General features: G+C 41.7%; 1 protein-coding gene across 3 annotated transcripts in view; it reads left to right on the top strand.

Annotated features, from left to right (window-relative positions):
* The window catches only part of PINX1 (PIN2 (TERF1) interacting telomerase inhibitor 1), a 64683-nt gene that overhangs the window by 4386 nt on the left and 35219 nt on the right, over positions 1-25078 (top strand). For all 3 annotated transcript variants that reach the window (XM_085218313.1, XM_085218314.1, XM_003204612.5), the window contains exons 3-6: positions 2402-2494; positions 3381-3459; positions 6878-6970; positions 8775-8851. In XM_085218313.1, the coding sequence (XP_085074439.1) occupies positions 2402-2494; positions 3381-3459; positions 6878-6970; positions 8775-8851 (342 nt within the window). The remainder of the gene's footprint in view (positions 1-2401; positions 2495-3380; positions 3460-6877; positions 6971-8774; positions 8852-25078) is intronic.

Below are 25078 nucleotides of genomic sequence, written 5' to 3'. Positions count from 1 at the left end.
GTAAGCCTGTTAAGAGCACAGAGAATTTGAGCAATGTTAGATTTCTATAATTTCTTACAAAGATATTTGCTAGCTTGTGCCTGTCTTACTTTTCTCATAGTCAGCTTTTCTCATAGAATTATGGAATGGTTTGGGTTGGAAGGGATCTCCAAGGATCATCAAACTCCAACCCCTCTGCTGCAGGCCACAACCTCCATTTCTAATACCAGCCCAGGCTGCCCAGGGCCCCATCCAACCTGGCCTTGAACACCTCCAGGGATGGACGGGGCATCCACAGCCTCTCTGGGCAGCTGTTCCAGCACCTAACCACTCTCTCTGTAAAGAACATCCCCCTGACATCCAACCTAAATCTCCCCTCCCTCAACTTAAAACCATTTCCCCTTGTCCTGCAGTTATCTACCCTTATAAAGAGTTCTCCCCTCTCTTTGACAAGATAATGTTAAATCAAGTATGTTTAGAGAAGGCTTTAAGTTGCTTTCATACCCTCAGTTCTCTCCCTGGCTGTTCCTACTGGTGAAAGAAAGAACAAGACCTGCTGTAGTCCTTCGTGTGTTTTTAAAGGTTACTTCTGATCTTTGTACAAAATGCAATGTTACGTGAGCTGTATTGCCTCCCAGATCCAGCATGTATCTGTGGTGTGAGATGACTGCTTGCTCGTGCTAAGAATAACCTCCAAGTCAGCGTAAACAGCTGCAGACATTTCTGCTGCCACTTGAAAGCAGTTTAACTTTCACAAAGGTGCCTCAGCAAAGCTGAGATTTGGGCCTGTGAATCGAGCACGTTTAGTGAAACAAACACACAGAACCTCTCCCATGCTGTTTATTTAATTCTCCTTCTAGATCTCCTCCACTCTCTTCTAAAATGAACAAAATTAGGGCTGTTTTCAATACTGTGAATGTATTAAAAATTAAGAGTGAGGAAAAATAAGGCTACCCTTGAATTTCTCAGTTTAGCCTACTGCTGTTGCCTCAGTTGGCAGCATAACTGACATAGTATAGATACGGCTTCTGCCTGCCTGTCTGTAGGCATTAGAATGAATTGTTAACAAAGTGTGGGACTGAGCACTGTTATGTCAGGTTGTATGCGTGGCTGTTTTGTGTGTAAGACTAAAATAGGTGTACGAACCAGAGTAAAAGGAGTACTGATTATTATTCAGGCTGCCAGTTCCTCTCAACATAGTTAATGCCTTTACTGATATGAACGCATTGTGTCAGGGTATGGAAGGAAGGCCTTGTGGTGTTCTCTGTCATTTCCCCCCACCTTTTCGACAATAAGTTTCCTGCATGAGCTACTAAATCTTCTTCTACAACAGTTATAGTTGTACTAGAGGGATTTATGACCCTGTTCTGCTGCAAACTCAGACAAATGGAGCCATAGCTTGATCGAGGTAAGGGGTAAAAGCCCATCTGTGCTCTGAAATTAAGCTGATTATGTTAGTCCTGTCATTAGTTGTATTGGAATTGGGTCAGGGTGAGATGTGTAGCCAAGTGCTGTGCTTGTTTCCATACTTTTTTGTTAGCAGAAGCTTCAGGGTAAGTCTTCTACCCCCCTGACTAAAAAAGAAGACTGCAGGATCTGTGACAGCAGCAGCCTTATTCAAACATTCCTTGTTGCTTCACATACTGCATAGGCACATGCTTTATCCACAGGACTTCATTCCACCATTCCATCAGACCCATACGTGTATATTTGTTATAGCCTGATGGGAGAAAAGCAGATAGCAGGAATAATACTCAAAACAAAATGCCTTGTCTTTTTTTTTTTTCCTGGTTGTACAATTAAGAAAGATAATACTGGGTCTGGAGATTGTTTTCCAGGTTGGAATGCTTGCATTTATTTAGGATAGACAAAATCAACATTTGTTTGCCCCAGTATCTTCACCAAATTATGAGTGTACACAAGATGGAAAAAGTTCCTAATAACCTGCTAGCTCCAGTCTGATCCTTCCACTTCCTCTCACCCACTTTAATATAAATTAATTCTGCTTTTTAAGTTCCATGAGGTATCTATCTGTCTTGTAGCTGTTACACAACTGCCTTTGCAATGGCGGAGGTGGTTTTGATGAGAGGCATGTTCTTTTTATGTAGTGTCTTGTTTTAAAATTGTAAACACTTTGGACTTGCCTAGGAATGTCAGGTGGCTTCCTGATTAATCACCTGCTACTTAATGATGTTATTTTAGTGTTTATGGTATTTTGCTGGAGGCCTAAGTAGTAAATTAAAAATACTTAATATCTCATGTATGCTAATGCCTGTGAATGAATTCAGTTGCAGACAAGCAAATAAATAGTAACTTGTGGTTTCTTGCTATATTTCATTGCAAAATGTCTTCAGTACAGCAGCTCTAGTTGCTTAGTCACTGCTGGAAAACCCTTATGTTTTTATTCTTTAATCCTCATTAGGGTCTTGGAGCTCAGGAGCAAGGAAATACAGAACATATCAAGGTTCAAGTGAAAAACAACATGCTGGGGTTAGGAGCATCCATCAAGTACGAGGTGAGTGCTAAACCCAGGTAAGGAGATGTGGCTTCCTTTTTAGGTGAGGCATGATTTTTGCAATGGGATGTTAGTGAAATCTGTTGTCACACCTAGTGGCAGCATGCACCTATGTGAATTTCTCTGCAGAGACTCTTGACCTAGAATTTAGTTAGGCTCTGTTCAGTGGTTGGGGAACAAATATCTATTTGGGAAAGTTACAGTGAATTATCAGAGCTGTTCAGAGAGTTTTTGCTCTAAATCAGTGGAACACATTGCCCAAGGAGGTTGTGGATGCCCCATTCCTGCAGGCATTCAAGGCCAGGCTGGATGTGGCTCTGGGCAGCCTGGGCTGCTGGTTGGCGACCTGCACGTAGCAGGGGGTTGGAACTGGATGAGCACTGTGATCCTTTTCAACACAGGCCATTCTATGAACCACTTGCTTCCTCCATATATCTTCCACCTAGCTTAGTTTTATGTTTTCTTTCCCTCTTCCTGATGCAGTCTCCTTGCTGACTGGAGTCCAGGTACATGTGGGGAGAGCAGAATGTGCTTCTAAAAAGGTGCTTGTCTCAACTTAAGTAACTGCTGGAAAATCACACTAGTATTTCCTGCCTACTGTTGAAAACATCTCATGCAGTCTGGGACATGTGGAGCCAACAGCAGCTCAGCATTGTTTAAAAGCTTACAAACACAACCCTTATCAGTTCTGCACTTTTGAGTAACTATAGCAAGCTGTTGGTAGTATTTGCCACCTGTGGAGCTTCAGGGGGTCCCTCCCACCAAGAATCCAGTATATGTAATTAAGTTACTTCTTGGAAAGCATTGTTTTTTAATGCCTGCTTTAGTGAAACTTGTGTTCCGTCTGAAAACTGTTGCTTTGTATTCATGTGGGTGATATTTACAGGACAACTGGATTGCTCATCAGGATGACTTCAACCAGCTCCTGGCTGAACTGAATGATTGCCATGGACAGGGTGAAACAGGTAGGTTCATGCTTTGCTCAGTCAGGTGCTGGAAGCTTAGCAGAGTTTCCATTATCTGTCTTACAAGGGTAGCTGAGGCCCAATCCTTTGAGCTACTAATAGTATCCATGCTGAGGCACACAGCTTCTGCTCTTTCTCTCCCCAAATCAATGGGATTTGAAGGACATGCTCAACTTTGGATGTGTAGATCTCAGTGGATTGGTTTAACCACAGTTAAAGACTTATTGATGGGGAAAGAAAGCATAAAACTTGGGTATTTTACCCAAGGCTACAATATGGAGGAACCTTTTGCTGGGATGCAGTACACCAGCCTTTGTTTCTCTGTAAAGTAACCAAAGCCAGAAGGTTCACAGCAGAATCATCCACCATTGCAATGTCTTCATTTGCTAATTAACTGTCACATCTGGCTTCCATGCTCTGGTGGTTTCTTAAATACCTACTTTTCCTGTCTTCAAAGAGCTGCTTCTCAGCTTTTAACTCAGAGTTATGCATTTCTGTTTTGAGTGTCATATAATGTGATTTTTGTAGCCTTAATATAGAGCAAGCAAATGGGAAAACGACATAACTTTCCCCAAAGGGTTCTTTAGCAAGTTGCTTTAATTTTGAAAAGCTTTGTGCATTTAGACTTCGGCTTCTAGAAATGAAGTAATGCTAAGCTGGCAGGTGTGAGCTTACAAAAGGAATTCAGGCAGCTTATCATCTCTCCTTTGGACTGGCCTATCTCAAACTGATCATACATCTTAGCAACTCTGTGGAGTGTTGTTAAACCAAGGGATTCTGTTTGGATGCAGCAGCCTGTCCACGTGCTGCAAGCTTAATAGCATTTGTGAGCAGAAGGAGTTCCACAACAGGCAAGGTAAGATGAAGAGAAGGAAGCTCAGTTAAAAAGGCTTAAACTTGGTTTCTAATCCTTGAGAATGGAGGAGAAAATCCTGAACGTAATGCTCTAAAATTTTAATTGCTGTGTAAGTTATCTTTGTACACTGGTCTAAGGCCACACAGGGCTAGCTGCTGTTGTGGAAGTCCTCAAGAGATTAGAACAGAGTATCATAGGGAAATTCCAAAAGTTCCTGTCTTCCTTTATATCTAAATCCTATCCAAGTTCCAACTTGAGACATGAGTAGATCGTTTAGGTGTAACTGGTGGGAAACCTGCAAACTGATGAGCAGAGAGCTGAAATGACTTGCCCAAGGACACAGTGAGTCAGCAGCGAGGCAGGTTCATTGAGCAAGGCTGTGTTGTTCCTAAATCCGTGCTGTATACTGTGGGTCATCTGTACCAATGCAAAATGGTCCTCAAACCATGTTTCTCTCTGTTCTACTGCTGTTTTTCCTTAGTCTTCTTGGATAAGACATTTCAATCACTGAACACAAAGTTGGGTGCAAGTTGAAAAGTCCTGGTCAGAGTCACATTTGGTGATTTGCAGACTGTAAACATTGCTCAGAAACTTGTTTTTTTGGCAGTTGTTTAAGCTGGCAAAACTCATCCAGATAACTCTGCCCACAGCTGTGCTTCAGGATCAAATGTTACATTGCTGGCCATTATCCAGTTTCAAATTGCATTAAAAGTCAGCTGAAAACTTTCATTGTTCTTAAATAACTGGTATAGTTGCCAGAGCTGGATTGCAATTAGACACTGGGAGGGAAGGGCTCTTTGGTGGTTAGTATGCCAACATTCAAATACCCTTTATCTACATAGTTTCAGCTTTCTTTTTCTAACTGAGTGCCTAGTGAGGAAGAAGTTCTTAACCCAACAAAAGAGCCAGGAATTACTGAGTGATGATGGCTGACTCCCTTTCCTATCTGTAAAGTAGAGTAAGCATGCAGGCCATGTTGTTGTGCTCTGGAACATTTATCTGTATGAGATTTGCTCTAGAAATGCCATGACTTTATTACTGTGACTAAATTGCTTTGCAAAGCACAGAAGGACACAGGGATGTACCTAATCTGTTGTCAGTGCCAGCACATTTTGAAGTTCAGTAGTGAAATTCCTTCTGGAAGGCACAAGGCGGTGCTGCTGCCCCTTCTGCTGTAAGGATGAAGTGCTGGAGGAAGCTCCTATGGAAATCCTTTGGTGCACAGTGTTCCTTTTAGTACAAGTGAATCAGAGAGCAGACTCAAAATGCCTCATCTATGGTCAGGATATCTTAATTGTCATACTCACTTTCCCCATAGAGCCTTTTATAGAGGATTTTCAAATTGACTGTGAATTCTGTCTGAAATTGAGTTTTCCAGTCTTTCCTTCTCTCATTAATGTTTACGTGTAAATTCAGGAATAGATCTGAGGCTGCATTCTGGTAGTAAACTCTCCCACTGCAAGCCATGGATTTAATTTTTAGGTCAATGAATCTATCATCAGGTGGCATTACTAAGCAAACCATGAAGTGCTGAAATTCCAGTGTCAGAAAAGCTTGGGCTGCAGAGCTGCCAGGGGTGGGATGGTATGAAAACAGTGACTCAACGTGACCCTCAGGGTATGGGTTGATTTATCTACCCATCCCAGTTGCCACTGGCAGAAAAAAAAAAAACACCTCACCTTGAGTAGCCTTTTCTGTAGTGATGGAGCATGGAATCCTGCAGTGCCTATTTCCCTTCAGGACAGCACCAATAAAGTGGTTGTTACAGGATTGCAGGTTACCTCCTCCCGAGGTAGTTCTGTAAATTAACATGCTCTCTGGATACAAAGAGTGTGTCTGTAGCAGCAGAATAACCTCTCAGGGCGCAGGAACTTTGCACTGTTAAATAGTTAGACTAATTCTTCTCATGCTTTTGACCTGTGCAAGCCAACACTCTGCCTTAAACAGCTCCTAATGAATTTGGAACTGACCCTAGAGACCATTCCCAGTGGGTAGTTTAGATGCAGCCCCTCTTCTGAAAGCTAGCAGAATTAAATAATACACACGTGGCAGCTTTTGCTGGCCTTAAGGATGAAAAAGTCTGCTGCTGTTTAATTTCCTTACATGGGAGTATCAGGGCACATTAAGTAGGGTTGAAAAGCCTGTTTGGTACTGTGTTTCTTTTTTGTGGGTCTGTGACCATTTTTGTCCATTTAGATTCAGTATTTTATTTTTTCCAGTTTCTTAGTGCTTTCTCAGTCTCTAGGACTGGAAATATTTTGTAATAAACAACACAGTTGACCCTGACCTACTAGTCTCTTCTTACCATAGAAATGGTGTTAAATTAGGCTTTGCCTTTGATCTGCAGTACCTGTATCTGTCTATTCAAATTACACTAGAATGGAAATGGGAATGGAAGGGGATATGGCAAAAAGTCATGCACTGACATGTCTCTGAGAGAGGTTACTGTGCTTCCTTCAGTGATAAGTTGTTTTGAAAGAGAAAGTTAAATACAGTGTTGTTTGAGTTCGGTTGTTAATGTTTTTCTAGTAGGATGTGAACCTGCATTTTTTTCCCTTTAAGAATCCTCAGTGACTAATCAGAAGAAAACATTTAATCTTGAGGAAAAATCAAAATCCTCTAAGAAGCGTGTCCACTATATGAAGTTTGCAAAAGGTAAGAGGAAATTTTATTTCTTAATCTGTAGCCAAGATTAGTAAAACATGTCCAACTGATCTGTTCCCTTCTGTAGTCCATATACAACAAGTAGAATGGTGGTTTAGAAATACCCTTTGCAGCAACCTAGAGTACACTATTCCTCTTTCTACATCTTTTCTAGATGGCTGTAGGGTGATATTGCTGAATAAATCAATTCCTATCTGTAGGAACCATCAGCTGACTAAGGAACAATGAATATTCTCAGCTGTGTTTATGGGAGGAGGGTTGGACGGAGAGGCAAAGGTGGTGGCCAAGTAACTGCGTTATCTGTGCTGCACTATCCTCTGCAATCTGCAGTAACCCTTGCTAAGAGATCATGTGGATAAGATCAGTGATCAGATTAAATCTGAACGCAGGAAGAGGAAAGCCCTCTTAGATCTGTTATATACTTTATTGGGTAAATTAGGACAGCGATTGGAGGCCAGAAAATCTTGTATGAAAAGCTTGTGAGGTTTGGTAGCTTCTTTCTGTGTTAGAGTGATGACTTGATTTCAGCCAAACTTGTCTTCTGCTCCTGGCAACCACTTGCTGTATATCACTGTTGGTAGTGTTCCCCTTTCACACACCCGTGTGTATGGATGTGGTTCACTATATGGCTAGGCTCAGTTTCCACTAATGGCTAATTTATTAAACTTAAAGCTCTGTATGATGTTTTTTTTGTTAACAAATGCCTCTGCTAAAATGTAATTCACTTCTGAATGAAGGCCAAATTCTGATATTGGAAATTTTTTTGTGTGTTGAAAGAATTCAGCCTGGAAGTCAAGTGTTCTAACTTGACCCTGCCACTTTATGACATTAAACAATTAAAGTAGTTCAGGTCTCCAAATACAGAGACCATGGCCTGCTTGAGGTAGTTGCAAAGAGGATTTATTTTGATTTGGATTTAACCTTTTGCTAAATATAGAAGAAAAAAAGAAGCGTCTTCAGAGCCTGTAAAACACAGAGCAAGGCTTTTATATTAACAATAGCTCTTATTTGTTTGGCTGCAGTGCTTAAATAAGGTAGGCCCCTGTTTGACTGTACCCTCAGTGGTCTAAAACAGGGAAATTCCTCCTTTTCAGGGAAAGAGGAGAAGTTATTTGAAAAAGGCTAATGTTGTTGTGGCCCTTGTTGTTAAAGTCCGATCCTGCTTCCTTTCAGACTAAACAAGACAAGCTTACACAAAAACAGGAGAAGGGAGCAGCAACCATCAAAAGTTCCTGGTGCTGTTCTGTAGCCTTGCTGCTAGAGGAGCGTAGGCACTGCTCATAGTCCTAACTGCCACACTTGAACCTGGGAAATCTACATTAATATGAGATTAAGAGAGTAAAGATGGGGAATTTTTTTTCAGTATAAGGGTGTGATCCCTTAATTCAGACAGAGACAGGAAATTCTCTTTAGAGTTCCAAGATATGCAGTTTCACCTTCTACTTTCTTGTGTGCAGGAGAATACAACTCTCCCATTAGAGTAGAACAGGCTGCTTCCCTCATCTTGCTGTGCCAATTACAATGTCAGGTGGGAGAAAACAAGTTAATGTTACAGATGTTTTCCCACAGATTTTCACTAGCAGGCTGTGGTTGTCTCCTCACCCACATACACACATCCTGCAGTATGTGGTGAGCCGTGGGCAGCTTTCACTTAGTGTCTGTAACATACTACTCTTGGTTTTTGCAGCTCCAAAAGTAATTTCTCTCCGTTTGTAGGTTACAGTTGGTTATCAAAATGTACCTGTCATCACCAGATGAGAAGATTGTGCTTTTTTTTTCCCCTTACCCCTTCCAGGTAAGGATCTCTCATTGCGCAGTGAGGATGACCTGTCCTGCATCTTTGGGAAGCGACAGAAGAGTGTGAAGACACAGGTAAACGAGAGGCTTCACTTTTCTTTTGATTCTTTGCTTATTTTTTAACACAAGAATACGTAGTTGTCTTTCTGTTCATGAGATTATCACACGTTTATCAAAGGACTTCTGTGTAAGTAGAATCACTCTTGTTTCTTTGTGAAGGCTGCAGATGGAGGGCTGTACTCTGAACCATTAGAGGTTATGAAAGTATGTAAAAAATATTTGTATGAATTGTGATGATGTCATGTCTTTGCAATTAGTGGCAAGACTTCCCCAACTTTGTTGTGATGAGGTCAAGGTTTTTACTACTATTTTTTTTTCTTCTCTTTATTAGCACTTTGCACTTGCAGAGAATAGGCCTGCTGGATTAGTGTATGAAAAACAGGGTTACAATGGGATGCTACTGATGTGTCCAGAAGTGTTCTTTGGAAAAGATAACACCTGGAAAAGCACAGAAGAATATGCTGTGAGGACTGCACTGTTGATTCAGAGGTCTCTGAAGTCTCTTGCAGCAAGAAGGAAAGATGGGGCGTGGAAAATTAGAATGGCAGTTTCTGAAATAGCCCCTTGCTAGTTCTGCAGTACTCTTGAAAATTGTTCTGTCACTTCACTGTAACTTCTGTTCACAGAACCAGTGTTAACTTATTATTGTCTTGATACAAGCATTTTGGCACTTCAAGTTCATGAGAGCTGTTAGAGGTCTCAAATGCTGTAAGTACAAATCCACCAACAGAACCCTCTCAATTAACACCACTGCTGATTGGATAAATACACCTTAGATCCACTGCAGTAAAATCACTATGAAATGAGAAAAACAAGGTTTTAGTGCAAATCAGTGGAAAAAGACAGTTGCTATGGCTAAGGCAGTAGCCACTCATATATTTTTCCAAATAGTTTATTCTGTTTTCTTTTTATGCTCCTCATCTTTTTGTTGTTGTTTGAGCGCATGCATTTGTGGCAGCTTGTGAGGGCTGTGTAAGTTGGTGCAAATTCCTTGACCAATGTAGTGATATTATAGCCAGCAGAAGGTGATGGCCACTGTTGTGCACATTTCCTTTTCAACCTTGCTGAAAGCTAAGCTCCTGTTCTGTGGTTCTGGCAAGAAGTCACAGGTTGTTCCCTGTTCAGTGGCCAGATTTCCACATGCAAATGTAGGCAGGAGGTAATATGATTTGGGGCTGCATTGTTGTCTTCTGGCTACCGTCTGCTGCTAAGCAGCCACAGGGAGAGCACAATTGCTTTTTTTTTTTTTTTTTTCCCCTCCCTTCATGGGTCAGAGATCTGTGGAGTTTGCACAGAACAAAAATGTGTTGCTCAGGCCCTCCAGCTCTGAGCAATTCCATTTCATTGCACCCGTGAACTCTCTCTACCCTTCCCATTATGTTCTAGAGCCTGGTCCTTAAGGTGGCAGAAATGGAACTGCCTCACGAGGATGTGCAGTGCTGTTCCCTGTGTTTGTTTGCATTCTGTTCTTGAAATCCCTCTACTCTGGGTATTGCCTAAATGTGGCAGAGAAAGCACTAGAAGAGCAGGAAAGTGCTGTCATTCTCTTGGAAGCAAGTTGTTCCTATCTGTTCCTGTACAGAGATAACGTAGGGAGAGTTCTGGTGTCCATCAGAGCCCTGAGGTATGCCTTCAGGCTGTGGTAGGTTGTGGTTCCCTATAGTTGCAGCTCCTGTGATTGCTGATAAATGCTGTACACTGCTGTCCTTGTTCAGAGAATATGAGGACAGCTTCCATACTTCATAGGTGCTAGAACTGTAAATCCAATTAGATGTTCCACGCTGTATGTGCAACCGAGATGATGTATAAAAATTGGTCCTGTAGCATGAAATCGTATTTTTAAATCCTCTTCTAAGGTATTTAGATTCTTTCCCTCCTTGCCCCCTTCCTCTCCCCTCCCCCACTCTCTGAGATTTGGTTAGAGAAGCATTCAGTCCAAATCAAATTTGGAATGGATGATCTGTCCTCAGCTCTCAACTCTTGACTTTCTGACCAAGATATAATTCTGTTTCCCAGATTTCTAGTTATTTCAAACCGAGATCAGGACTATCTTGGGTATGATTTCATGGAAGCATGCAAGAATTGCTTTTCATGGAATCACAGACTGGAGGAGATCTCTGGAGCTCTCTAGTTCAGTTGTAGGGTCAAATGTACCAAGTTCCTTCAAACTTTGCTAGGCTAGATTTTGACCATCTCTCTCCCTTAAAGCCTCCAATTTAAATTTATAACAAAATTCCATAAATGGATCACTTGTAGGGTGGGAGATAAGGAAGAACTTGAAATAATGAAATTTTTGTGCTATAAACAGACTCAGCTGGATGAGCATTTGTTATTCTATAGGGATCAGGGGCACTGAAATGTACAGAGAGGATTAAGATTGTATTCCATTGTCTGATGGTATTATGGCCAAGTTTTTCATCTGTGACTTGTAGAGCTTCTCTTACTCCTTTGAGATGCTAAACCTTCTGCCTTTGAGCTTTTTTGGTATCCAGCAGTGACTTGTAGTGCTGTAGATCCTGGCAGTGATGTTACACTGAGAAACTTCAGCACTGTGGTCCTGAGCTACACAGTTGGTTTGTGTTATACCAAACTGTTCTTAAAGATTAGGAGAAGGAGGGGGGAAAAAAAGTGATATCCAGTAAACTCTATCTGTGCCCACAGTCAGGTGGAAACCAATGGAAGAACTCATGGCTAAGTGACATGGTGAGGACCCTACAGAATAACCCTGCCTTCTCTGAAGTCCTCCTCAAAAACATGCCCCCTCTGAGCTGCTGGTGTCTCAGCAAATCAAGTATGTCTGAGAGATGTTGTCCCAGTTAACCATACTCAGTCTTAGCTGTATGCTTATTAACAGTCATTTTATGATCTTGACCTGTGTGTCTTTGGCAGGAGACATTTTGTGCTACTTTGGTCTGTGACGTCCTAATTGAAAAGCAGATTTCAGGCTCACTCTTAGCTGTCTCAGTAGCCAGTGACTGATCTGGCGAATGGATCTTTTACTCTTGTGTCACACTGACACCACTGCAGCAAGTAAGGATGTTGAAATTTGGATTATTTGTGTTATCAAACTGAAGGGGAATTGGCTAGAGGACAGTGAAGATTGCAAAAGAGTGGAAACGCAAAGGATATGGAAGGAAATTCTATTTGCCCCTGAGGGTTGAAAGGAGTTTCTCTAGAAGTAATAAAACCAGGATTTGTTGTTTGGATGGCGTTGGGATAGGTGTTAATCATGTTAGGCACAACCTTTAATTCTTCTGAATGTTATACACAAAGACACTTAATAAAGATTTTGATAAATCGTGTGTCCAACTAAAACTTCCTTAATAAACTACACAGGGACTCCTTTTTTTTTAATTAAAAAAAAAAAATGGGGGGAAGAAGACAATGGCTGGGTTTCAGAGTGGAATTAAATTGGAAACGTCTGTAGTTTCTCCCAGGGTGAGCAAGTGATCGAAAATATTGAATTGTAATTATGATGCTCTCTGGGGACGTGCAGTGAGGACCTGTTTTGCAGGGTAAGATCTGCCAGGCTTTTTTTTTTTCTCCTCTTTTGCCCCCACTTTCCCTCTGGTTTTCTCGCTTGCTTAGGTACACTGGGAGCCGGTGAGACAGAAAAACAAATTCCATTAGTTCCTATCTGGTTGAACTTCCTCGAACCCCCACTATTTTTTTTTGCTTCTCAGAATTTCCTTCCTCCATCCAGCTGTGTTTCCTGATGAAGCCTTATCACTGGAGAAAATACTCCTGAGTGAGACTGAGGATTTGGGAATGAGTTACAGACAGTCCCAACTTGGTTGCTGAACAACATAATTCTGGCACTGGTTTCACTCTGGGGGCCGGGGGACTGGTTGTGATTTGCTGGCACATTTGTAAGAACTCCGTTTGAGACGAGTACAAAACTGAATGTTTTGCATCCATCTCACTTCCATGTCTCAGGCCATTTGATGAGTAATCTGCTTCCTCCGAATTTTTGTAGCTTGAATGTAAACCTGCGTAAGTTCCCTCTGACAACCTGATGTGAGCAGCCCGAAAGTCTCGAGTTCGCGGTGATTTCTTCCGTGTTAGTCATTAGAAATGTAACTATCTGCCCTTGTTGCCTTTTTTTTTTTTTTTAATCAGGAAATTATCTTCTGACACATTTTGCAGAACTTCCTCAACTGACTTACGTTTCCCAGCACTTATCAGAAAACCTTGTTGGCTAATCTTAAGGGACATAACTGAAAATCCATTAAAGCCTGGCCCTGTCACTGGCCCATTGAAGCTATGGGTAAATTGATGCAATTCCCTACAGCTGAACTTTCTGCAAAATACCAGCTGTGATGCTGATCTTGGTGGGGTTTGACAGCAGTGTCTTTTAGGCATGTGACAACTTTAGTTTCTTGGATTTTCTTCCCTGTGACAAAAGGCTCTGATTTTGTACTTTCAGGGAACAAAAACCTGCAGGAAAGGAAAATTAGTTAAAAATTAACTCCACCTTTTTACTGTTCTGCTTTGGAGGCTGCAGCTAGCGTGAGAGATTTGGAACCGAGAAGCAGAACAGAAAGAGGACATCAAAAACCTGGAGAGAGTTAGTAAAACCAAAAGGTTTTAGTAAAATGGGTGACAGGGTTAGAGGGCAAGTCCTAGAAGGAGAGAGTAGAGGAACTGGATACGTTCTTCTGAGAAAAGAGGCAGAAAAAGGTGACCTCTCTGCCTATAAATATCTGAGGGTCAGGGGGAGGGAGGAACAGAGGACGGGAAGGGATAGTAATCAGGGTGGGCAAAAGCCAAGAATGGTGATGGGGGTGAGAACCTTCAATTAGAAAAAGGAAGACACAACCTTGCTCTTGAGCAGGCTTCCTCACAATGATGTCAGCAGGGCAGTGGAAAAGTCCCCTAAGGGAAATCCCAGCTCCTTAGTAAGCGATGCCAAGAAAAAAGATGAATTTAACACTTTTAGACCCATTGGAATGGGGAAAGATGTAAGTAAAACATCTCCCAACGAGTTATTCTTTGCGCAGCTCCAGTAATGAAGCTTAGTTTCCTGTAGTTGTGCCTTGCTTGGGTTCTGTGGCATAAAGGAGATGAGCTCATGCTGAAATCCCTCTCCATGTGCACGCTGATCTATTGGCCTTCTCTGTCCAGCTGCCTGTTTGCATGAAATACTTGAGTGCCTTAATATCTTTGAAATCGCTGAGCTACTGTTAGGTTGGATTAAAATGTTGCTTGAGAGACCGGGAGCGTGTGATGTACACAAATATCAGGGCAGAGAGATTGTGGAAGATTTGCTTCCTTAAGAAACTGCAGTAAAAATGTAATTGCTGTCGTTGGGTTCTGGAGGAAGATGGTAGGAAAATACTGAAATGGGCATTACTGAGCATCTTCTCCAGGTCCCTTGGTAGTGCTGAGGCACAGGTGCCCAGGCATTCACTTGTTCCAAAGATGATGTATATACGTGAAGCCCAACCATTCCTAGAAATATTCACCTCTTTCTTTACTGGTCTAAGGGGAAATTTAATAATGAGGTGCATCCTATTTACTCCCGAAGTTATATTCTCAATGTGTCCTGTGGAAAAGCTGTCTGTGTTCTTCAAAGTACCTCTGCTGTGTTCTTCTAAGTACCTCTACTGCTCCATGCTTAATCTGTCCAGTTCTTGTGAAGGCTACGTTGTATTCCTTCTTGGTTTGTGGAACAAAGCTAGCAGTAGAGCGGCAGAGTCTGCACAACCCAATGGTGCCTTCACAGACTTGGAATCTCCAGGAGCCTGCTTCTGATTAGAAGAAGGTTGCAAGCCCCTAGCTCAGTGCTACGTGTGAGCGAGCCTTGCTGGTCCTACGGAGTTTCATGACAGAAGAAATTGTAAGTGCCAGCTTGCAGTAGCTTAGTTTTCTTGAAACTAATTTCAGTAGGTGCCTTTGCTGTATTCTGCAGCAAAAATACTTGGGAGTATCATTAGATTTGTGTGTTCACCTATTTTTGGTTTTTATTGTTGCTGTTTCTGACTATTTGAATGAAATGTAAAAAGCCCTTGCTAGTGGTAATTTTAATACTGCTGTAATACTTCAGTTGCTTCTTTGGTCTTCCAGTTTTGCTCTACTGCATACTGTGGATTCTTAACAGCTAGAGATGAGGATTTCCTTTAAAAGCCAAACAAAAAAAAATGCAGCAGAATAGAATCATAGAATTCTATTTTGTATATAGTCCTGGGTTGAAAGGGACCATAATGATCATCTAGTTTCAAACCTTCTGCTATGTGCAGGGTCACCAACCAGCAGACCAGGCTGCCCAGAGCCACATCTAGTCTGGAAATAGATTCTCAAAGCAGTAAGCACAGGTTTGTATCACTAACATGCACTGGTTGTGTTTCAAACATGGGCAGACTCACAAGAACAGCGTGAGGATACAGCTAAAGGGCTAAATGCAGGTGGTGCAGATAGAGCAAGTCACCTGGCAACACACAGTAGCATGAAATGATACTTCTTAGTTGCACTAAGAGACATGGGTTTGTGGGGAAGTACTGGTAGTAGGTGGGTGGTTGGACTGGGTGCTTTTGGAGGTTTTTTCCAACCTTTTGTGATTCTGTGATTCTAAGTGGGTTTAAAACATTGTTCTAAGTTGGTAACTTGTAATACTGTATAAGTCAGAATGAAGTTGAATTAGGCTCAAGGTGTTAACTGGGGCCATGCTGTTAATACTCCTTCATACAGACAAGATTGCTTCAGGAGAACTGGTACAAGTGACTTTAGCCTCTGTGGTGTCCTCGTTGCATTTTTGATAAAAGCAGGAGGAGCAAAATATTGATGCTTTTTGCCTATTCTATAAACACCTTGTTAATCAACTGAGGATAAATTAGAGCCGTTGAGATATCAGCAGAGAGAGGGAGAAGAAAGAGACATCTCCCAGTCTGGAAGAAATGGGGCTTTTTCTTCTTTTCTTCTCTCTTCATTGGAGGAGAGCCTTGCTTCTAGCATTAGTTCCTTGGGGGGGTTGTTAGGAACTGAAAGAAAACTGGGGGAGGCTCTTTTGATTTATCTTCTCTCCTTCCCTTTTGGTCACTTCGATAGGCATAAACAGCCGAGTTGGCTTTAATGTGTTACCATTAGAGACCATGCATTAGCTGGAATAAACCATCATGCCTCACAGTGAAAAATATCCCTTGATTGGCTAATTAATCAGTCAAAGGGGAATGACATGGCCCTCGACTTGAGGGACTCTGCTGCACAGGTAAACAGGTCATTGATAAATGGTTTACCCGCAAATTCATATATCAAGAAAACTTAGTCATTTTTTAACTACACTTTGTGTGAAAGCTGCACTGCATTTTTGGAGGTGTATTTTTGCTGCCCTTGCTTTTTGCATTGTGGGTGTTTTTAGATTGTAAACGTTTTTAAGAAGAAAAGTCTAAACAGAGTGAAAATTGGAGTTCTTCTCTTTTTGTGAATCACCTCTCTCCACCTCTTAAAAAAAATAATAATAATTAAGAAAACGAGATTCCTCAGACATTATATGGATGCAGCTCACATCCATAAGTGAGTCTGGGGAAGTAACTGGGGAAATGGATGGAGATGCCTTTGTTGGTGGCAGATTTCATGTTGTCTGAACCAGTTTGGGTCTCTATATACAGAGTGAGGCCATCTCTATGGAATATAACACCTTGTCCTGAAAAAATGGTCCTTCGGTGGATTTCTCCACTGTGAGTTGTGCATTTGGTGTTTTGTTTATTTATTTTTTTTAAAGCATGAAGGTGGGAGAGGGGAGAGGAAGAATCCAGCTCTACATGAAGTAGCATACAAATGAGATCTGGAATCCCTCTTCTACATAGGGTGCATGAGTAGGGATGTATAAGGAACCATGAAATGCTGTTAGAAAAGGCACAGCTGCTTAACCTGGATGCACAAAAGAAATCCTTGTCATGCTGTTGTGCTTTGCCTTGGGTTTCTTGGTTTAACTTGGATGCTTGTTTGGTTTTTTGAACAAGTGTGTATACTTTGAGCAAGTAGCACACTAGTGCCTAAGAATGTGAGCACAGGTACTGGGGAATGAAGTCAACTTTATTTCCATCATGAATAATCTCTTCCTTCCAAACAGCCCTTGTCGTGGGCCTGTGCTTTTATAGGATGACTTTGTTTTGTTTTTCTTTTTAAAAATATTTGTCTGATCAAAGAGTTTTCTTTAAAAAATAAAATAAAAATTCCAGTGCAGTAGTTCAAAACAAGGAAAAGTACACTTTTTTGATCCTACCACAACAGGATTTGTGGATGGAAGTGTGAACTAAGCAGGTGGCTTCCTGTTGATTTGAAAGGCAGGTGGGCAAGTTCTTGACAGCGAGTTGATCTGCAGGCTGCTATCTGCCCTCCTTTCCTTGATGTCCTGGTGTGAGAGTATGTTGTGTGCTCTTTTCTTCTGCTGCCGTAGCACAGAGCCAAGATAATGGACCTTTGCACAAAGGAGCGTGTTCCTGTGTGGGAGGAATAGGGGAATTTGGGATTGGGATCCCATGGGAGTAGAGCAACAATGGGAATGATAGGAAAATAACAGTATGTATTCTCCTTTGGAAAGCAGGAAAAAGAATATCTTATATTATCATCCACGAAAGTGACCAGATCCTCTCAAACAGCATGCAGAAGGGATAGATTTGCACAGCATGGTCTTATTTTTGCTGACTTTAATTATAAACAGGTGTCTGACCTCTCAGCGAGGGTTTCTTCTGATTTTTGGGGCACAAAACCCATCATGGAGCTGCTGGTTGGTTCAGATGGCATAACTGGATCAGAATTTGGAGCAAAATAGATTATTCAACCTGAGAATATATGTAAAACCAGGGAAATGAGCTTTTCCACTTCTAGTCTAGTATTTTGACTTTCCTAATGAGCTTTTTTTGCTTTCCAATCTGGAGAAATATCTTCTTCAGGGAAGCTTTGAGAGTGGATGAGATAATTCCTCCTCTCTGACCTGTCTCAACTGCCTGATTAGTTTTAAAATGTTGTCAACTTGGGCTTATTTGAGTTTTGTCAAAGTAATAGGGCAAGGTGAAGAAATCCCTTATTTGTGTTTTTTTTCTCCCTATATTCTCACTTTGCAAGCTATCATCAGTTCCAGTGTTTTCCTTTGAATTGTTTTGCTGCTGCCATATTGAAAGGCAAATATGACCAGCTGATTAGTGTTACTAATTAGATTATCCACTATGCATATTTAGAAATTAAGAAAACAATATGATGGAGAAGATGGTGCAGTGGGATAGTAAGTATCTTCCGACTTCTGTTTGCTTTATCATTAGCTTTAAAATGATGTCAATTACCAGCATCTTGATGATGGCTTGCTGTATTGTTCCAAAATGCTTTTTGGGAAGGAAGTAGCATTTAGTACTAAGGATGAGTGCTGTCCAGCTTTGAATACTAAGTCAAGTTGTTGCTAAGAGGAATCATAGAATGGTTTGGGTTGGAAGGAACCCTTAAGATCACCCAGTTCCAACCCCCTGCAATAGGTAGGGACGCCTCCCTCTAGACCAGGTTGCTCACAGCCCCATCCAGCCTGGCCTGGAATGCTCGCAGGGAGGGGGCATAGAGAGGAAAAGCAAGGAAGCAAAGGTCTATAAATATAATAAAGGTTGAGAGGAGCTCAAGCAAACCTGAGTTTTGCTCAGCTGGGAAATGATTGAGTACTGTACTGTTCTGTACAGATTCCGATGTTTCTGGACACATAACTTTGTCTGAACTCTTCCTTACACTGGATTAAGTGATGTGACATCTGTCTTTTGTATGTGGTTTGTTCTTCCTCTCTGTGGGGGAAATGAGTTGTACATCCAAGCGTTTCGATTTGGCGGACTCTTAAGTAATATGAACCCTGTGGGTAGTAGTGAAGACAGGATGAAGCGTGCTCTGGCTTTGGAGCAGAAAATGTTGCTGGTTATGGTAATTAGCTCCTGTGGAGTTTTGTTGCACAGTCCATGAGGGACCTCCAAAAAGTTCTGCAGAGATGAGCGTAAACCAGCTGGTAGGAAGTCCTTGTGTGGAGGATCACAGAATCACAGAATGACCAGGGTTGGAAGGGACCTCAAGGATCATGAAGCTCCGACCCCCTGCCACATGCAGGGCCACCAACCTCCACATTTAATACCAGCCCAGGCTGCCCAGGACCCCATCCAACCTGGATCAAGGCTCATGACATCCGTTTTGGTGACCATCTCTCATTTAACTCAGCTGAAGATAAGTGTAATACTTAGTTGGATGTCCCTTACACTGAGCTCCTGTGTAATGGACGAGGCCAGTTATGATTAGACCCCACAGAGTCCAGTTAATGGGAAATAGATCTGTCTCTGAGATGCTGGTAATTGAGTTTTCTTATTATTTGTTTTGCTCTCTTATTAAGTCATCTCTTTTCTCATCATGATCTGCTATTCTTCGAGTCCTGGAACGTGTTGACAGCAGAATTGAACTCAGGCTAACTGGATCCTGTGTCACCTGTGTGAAGGGAAGATCAAAAATCCTGTCTGCCCTAAAATTCTATTTTCCAGAATATTGAAGAATTTAAATGTCACCTAGTTCTTCAGTAGTTGAAAGAAAATTATTATTCTCAGTAGTTTTTACAAAGAAATTTCTGTAAGCCAGGAGGAAGAAAGCTCCTCTTGCACATTGACTTAGTCAGAGGCTAATGCTAATTAGGAAATGCTTTCCAGTTCGCAGAAAATAAGATCATTTTCTTTGGGGGGGGGAAAAAAAAAAGTTTGTATTCATTTAAAATAGGCAACTTTTATATTTCAAAGCAATTATTTTCAAGTAGAAATAGAAATTAGTAGGAACGTTGTTTTTATTTTCAAATTCTTTGCAAGTGCTGCTTTTTTAAAATTATTATTATTAATAAGACCAATATGTCCCCTAATGGAGGAAAAACAGCTGATGTGAAAAAAGCCATCTAATTCTAGGAATGTGTTATTCCAGGTAACCTTCTGTGCATATGTATTTGTCTGATGTCTCACTAATCTGAATAGAATCACTTAGGTCGGAAAAGACCTTCAAGATGAAAATCCAACCATCAACCTGACCTACTGAGTCCCATCACTAAACCATGTATCCTCGTCCACACATCTCTTCGATACCTCCAAGGATGAGAACTCCACCACTTCTCCGCACAACCCATTCCAATGCTTGACCACCCTCTCCAGGAAGAAGTTTTATCCTAATATCCGATCTTAGCATCCCCTGGTGTAACTTCAGGCTGTTTCCTCACGTCTTATCACTTCTCAGGTCGGAAAAGAAACCAACATCCTCCTCACTGCAGCATTTCTTCTGGTGGTTGTAGGGAGCCATGAGGTCTCCCCTTAGCCTCCTTTTTCCAACTAAATAACCCCAGTGCCCTCAGTTGCTCCTCATACATCCTGTTTTCTGGTCCCTTCACCACCTTTGTTGCACACAAGCAACCCAGCTTCCTCCTTGCAGTAAGTAACCCAAAATTGAACACAACATTCAAGCTGTAGTCTCACCAGTGCCATGTGCAACATTTCATGTATTTCTTATATTTAATGTGTAGTATATCAGGAGCTATTAAGTCTGTATGCCACTCGCTGCTTGTCGTGGTCAAATGAAAGCTGTTTCCTCCAACAATCTTTTGAATTATCTGAGGGCTTCAAATCTTTGTGACTCAGCTTGTCCCAGAATTGGGTCCTTGATCAGTAAACAACACATTTAGTCCAGTGGGTTACAGAGCTTTCTAAGTACCTTCCTTTTCTGTCTTATCAGTCTTTGCAGTAATGGCTTCTGTTCAAAATTCAGAATGTTCCATGAAGACCACCATAATAGTTTGCTTATATAAACCTTGTGGTGCTGCTCAGCTTGTATCTGGGGCAATGATATAATGAAACACTTGAATGTCAGGTTATGCAGTTCTCAAGTTTGCTTCTGTCTGAAAATGTTTCTCCTGAACTGAAGAATGAATGTTCTGTGGGGAGTGATACAGCATTGGCCGAAGTGACCTAATTTCAACCACTTACTATCTGTGACTGTGCTAATGCTGGAAGCTTAGGCATTCATTTACATTTCATCTTAAAAGCAGGGAGAATGCTCGGCCAAACTTCAAGGTGATGAGAGAAAATTGTGTAATCCTATACGTCAGCAGGCAACTGGAAAAGGAAGTTTTTTGTTGTGACTTGCACACTAACAAGTTGGAAGGCAAGTTGTCCCCATTTTAACTTACGCCTCGTTAAGCCTTCTATTAATCTCTGTTTCTAAACGCCTCTCTCCAAGACCCTTGGCATTTTCATGCCAAGATGGATTTAAGCATGTGATTTGTCTGTAGAGGACATCACCCTGCAGTGGATCCCAGGAATGTGATTCAGGTGAGGCACAGTGAGCTTGCAGTCGGGGCTCTTTGCTTTGCTTCCACCCACATGCTGGTGCAGCCTTGGGTCAAGTCACTTCTCTGCATCCCTGTTGCACAATCCCTAAATCTTGGGATGATTCATGTATGCCATGTAGGTGGTATTAGTCTAATTCATGTTAAGCATGCACTTCTTTATGAAGTGCATTGAAATATTTAGATGATAAGTGAGAATGTTTAAGTGCAGACATATCACACACGTTCATTTTCTGCTGGTGGCTATTTCTGGAGAACCAGTAGGGCTTTTTGAAGTGTAGTGTATGTGCTTGCCTGTTTACCTTTTGAACTTTACAGCCACAGTGCCTAGTAAAGCTATGTTGTGGTTTTAGGACATCGTTACTTAATTAAACTTTGAGAGATTCCTGAAGCGTGACTGTCTCCAGCTTTTCAGAAATCCCTGCAAAAGCAAGGCTGCTTACATAAAACCAGGATGGGAGGGAGGAGTGCTCCAGAGCACCACATTATGTACACGTCTGAGGGTGAGGGTATGTAACCCTGCAGGTCTGTGCTTCTTGGAAAGCTGAGGTCAAGCAAGAAGTGGAGAGGTATCTACCTGCAGGAGTGTTTGTATAAATGGTTGCTTCTGGTAAAGTGAAGTAGCAGCCCTTGTTTTGACAGCTAGTACTTAATGTATCACTTGGGCTGCTGATTCTCTGACATCCATTCATTACAGCAGACCTCCTCTGACCAGTGCTTACCAACCAAAGCACCGCAGAGATTTTTTTTCCTCCTTTTTAATAAGCCTAGTGTTTCTCAGTTACCAAATGGCAAAGGAATGCTGTGTGTAGCAACTGTGATGGATCGCATCCAAAGGCAGAAAATATGGCCTGTTCCTTTTTCCTCCATTGTCGTAGGGAAATGGGTGTCTCCAAGAGACGCCCATCAGTATAGCCCTTGCTCTTCAGCAACAAAAGTCTGGGTGTTCTGATTTTTAACACTTGCTACTAGAAAACAGAGGTTTGTCACTCCTGGCAACTGACTTTACAAAAACACTGATAACAATAAAGGGCTTCGTGCCCAGTCCTGGTTTGTGCTTGCTTTCTGGGAATCTTCCAGTCTAGTGGTGATGCTGTCCCCTCTGCTTTAACCCACAGAGCTGACTCTGGTTGTAGAACTCACTGCGTGGTTTATAGACTCCCAGATGTCTTTTCTACCTCAAAAGTGTGGCACCTCCACTCACTTGGTAATATCTAAAACATACAGCACAGAAGTCTTGCAGGTCTGTTGCAAATATTGTTCAAATCACAGTCTAGAATTACAGTTTGATTTTGAACCTTCATTCTTTCTTGTATTAGAACAGAATGCTCTTCACCCGAGGACAGAAGGGCTTAGGTATATCTATGGGGCTGTAAGATCTTTCTGTTCCTAGACATGTTTCCTTCTGCAGAGTCAGCTGAAGAAGAATTGCATACGTATACCTTATCCATTCTAGTACACAACATGGCACTTTGGCTTAGCCTGTCAGCGGGGTGGCTTTGCATTGGAATGACTAATTTACAGGCAGATGTTCTATGCTGATTTTGCTGTATGGTGATGACAGTAACCTTCAGCAAAGTGGTGTGCAGACAGCTGGATCTGCTGACATCTTCAGCTGCTGAGCAAGGTTCACCAGGATTCACCTGCCAGAGCTCTTGGACAAGCACTGAGCCAGGCCACTGTGGGACAAAGTCTGGAAAGATACAGGTGATATTCCTGAAAGAAAGAGAGTGAGAAGGATGGCTGAAGGGATGGGAACTGGCAGCATTCTGGGGGAGACTGCAAGGTTGGAAGCGAGGAAAATACATCTGGAGCTACTGTCAGGTAACAGAATATTAGAACTCTGCCATAGCGTCTCAGAAGTACTTTTTGTACTAAGATTTCCAAGGAGTTTCCCTTTTTATGGTTCAGAATTTTGAACTACAAGCTGCAAAACTGTTTTGTCCTAATCAGTAACCAGTTCCTCTGGAACCTGTATTGTCATTCTGGTAGGAGAATTCTGTCTTCCTAGGTCTGAAGTCCTTGAAAGAAAACACGAGCTTGCTCTCAAGGGAGAGCTGTGGTGTTTAATACCACTTCAGAGTCCTGACACACAATCATCTTCAGGGTGTCATGTGAGAGGTACCCACTTAGCTTTCTTGTTTTGTCCTTCAAGTTATCTTGTTGCTGTGGAGATTTGCAGATAATGATGGAGTCAAGACTGTGTTCTTCAATTGTTTCAGAGTTAAGCTGGAGACCTAAAGAGGAGGGAGATTAGTCCTAGCTGAGAGGTTAAACTTAGTGATGTAACATCTAAAATTCAGGAGAAGAGCACAGCACCAGTGAAGGGCCATTTAACCCACTTAAGGTATGACCTGTGCATTTGAGGGTCACCTCTTTCCATTGAATATGATGATTTTGGCCTCCAGATTTAAAGCTTCCACTAAATATAAATATTTGGAATGGACTGTGCTTTGGGTACAGCTCTCGATTTATGTATTGCAAATACATAAAAGATAGGTGCTATTTTCATTTCTACATGGAGCCTTAGGTAATGAGTTACATTTGTGTAGGGCTCTGTCTTACAGATTTGGTACTGTGAAAATGAATCAGTACAGAGAATGTGCATAGGACTTCAAGGAGTCTTGGGAGGGACCCCAGGAGTACAAATTATTCTGTAAATGAATGTCATTTCTTAACGTTATTATACATAGATGATTCTTCTCTCTCCCTCTTTCTGAATCACTTTCCTAAATCAACCTTTACAAGTAAAAATCCATTTCTGTAGGAGATCCAAGCAGGAAGCCTTGTTAAAGCAGTAGCTTTATATGCCCAGTAATTTATAGGCACCTTTTCCCACTGTGTGTGCGTCTCAGAATTGGTACCCAGTTGTTATTTAGGAGGGCATATTATTCACTTTTCTCCAGCTTTTGGGAAAGCAGGGCATACTACTCATTTGAAAATCATACTGGCTCCTTTATCACTGCCAGTCTCCATCAGCAACGCTACATTCCCTGCTTGACACGAAGGAGGTTTGCCCTGAATAAATGTAGTAGATAAATGGTCTTTCTGTTCCTCTGAAGAATTTGGGCCACTTCTCAAAGTTGGTGCCAGAAGTACAGTAGCAGAGTGGCATGGTTAAAGTTAATTGCAGTCAGATTTTAGTTAAAAGTCTAACTAGCTTGTCAGCTTTGAATTTATATTTTCACAGTTCACTAGGGAGTGATAATAGGGAGGCTTTGATGTAGCTTGCTGTGTTTTGCTTTGTACTAAATGCTTCCAAGTTTAGTAAATAAACTTTTTTATTGAGCAGGGGGGCTATGAATGACCTCTCCGAGCTGTCCATAAGAAACACAGCATTCTCTCGTCCAGGGGCAGCAGGGTGGCATAGCTGCACAGCTGGCGAGTTGACCAAGGTTTGCATGGAGCACCAAGGCTGAGCTCTCTAAGAAACAACTCATCAGAGACTTGTTAATTAGGTGTTACTAGAAACTTGCTGAAACAGTGAAGCTGTGAAGCATGGAGCACAACCTATTAACTCTTTAATATCCCTGCAATATATTTGTTGATTTTGTGCAGTGAGGGAAGCAGTGGCATACTGTTCTAATTACAGAACCATAGAATGGTTTGGGTTTGAAGGGACCCTTAAGATCACCCAGTTCCAACCCCTGCTATAGCAGGGATACCTACCTCTAGACCAGGTTGTTCAATATCCCAAGCTGGATTTTCCTTTGTCCACGTGAATGAACCAAGGCTGCCCTTAGCAGCAAGAGAATAGTCCTGAGCCCTTATCTCTGGACTGTGGCTTCAAAACAAATAAAATTTCACTTAAAGTAATTATTTTGAAACATGATGGTTCTTGTTTTAATTGGAATCAAAATATCTTCCCCCTGTTACGTTTGAAAATTGCTGGTGACGTAGGTTTGTGATGTTCA

The sequence above is a fragment of the Meleagris gallopavo genome, chromosome 2 (assembly GCF_905368555.1).
Source record: "Meleagris gallopavo chromosome 2, MGAL_WU_HG_1.1, whole genome shotgun sequence".
Classification (NCBI taxonomy): domain Eukaryota; kingdom Metazoa; phylum Chordata; class Aves; order Galliformes; family Phasianidae; genus Meleagris; species Meleagris gallopavo.
The sequence above is the reverse complement of the archived record's forward strand: the minus strand, read 5'-3'. Positions and strand labels throughout refer to the sequence as shown.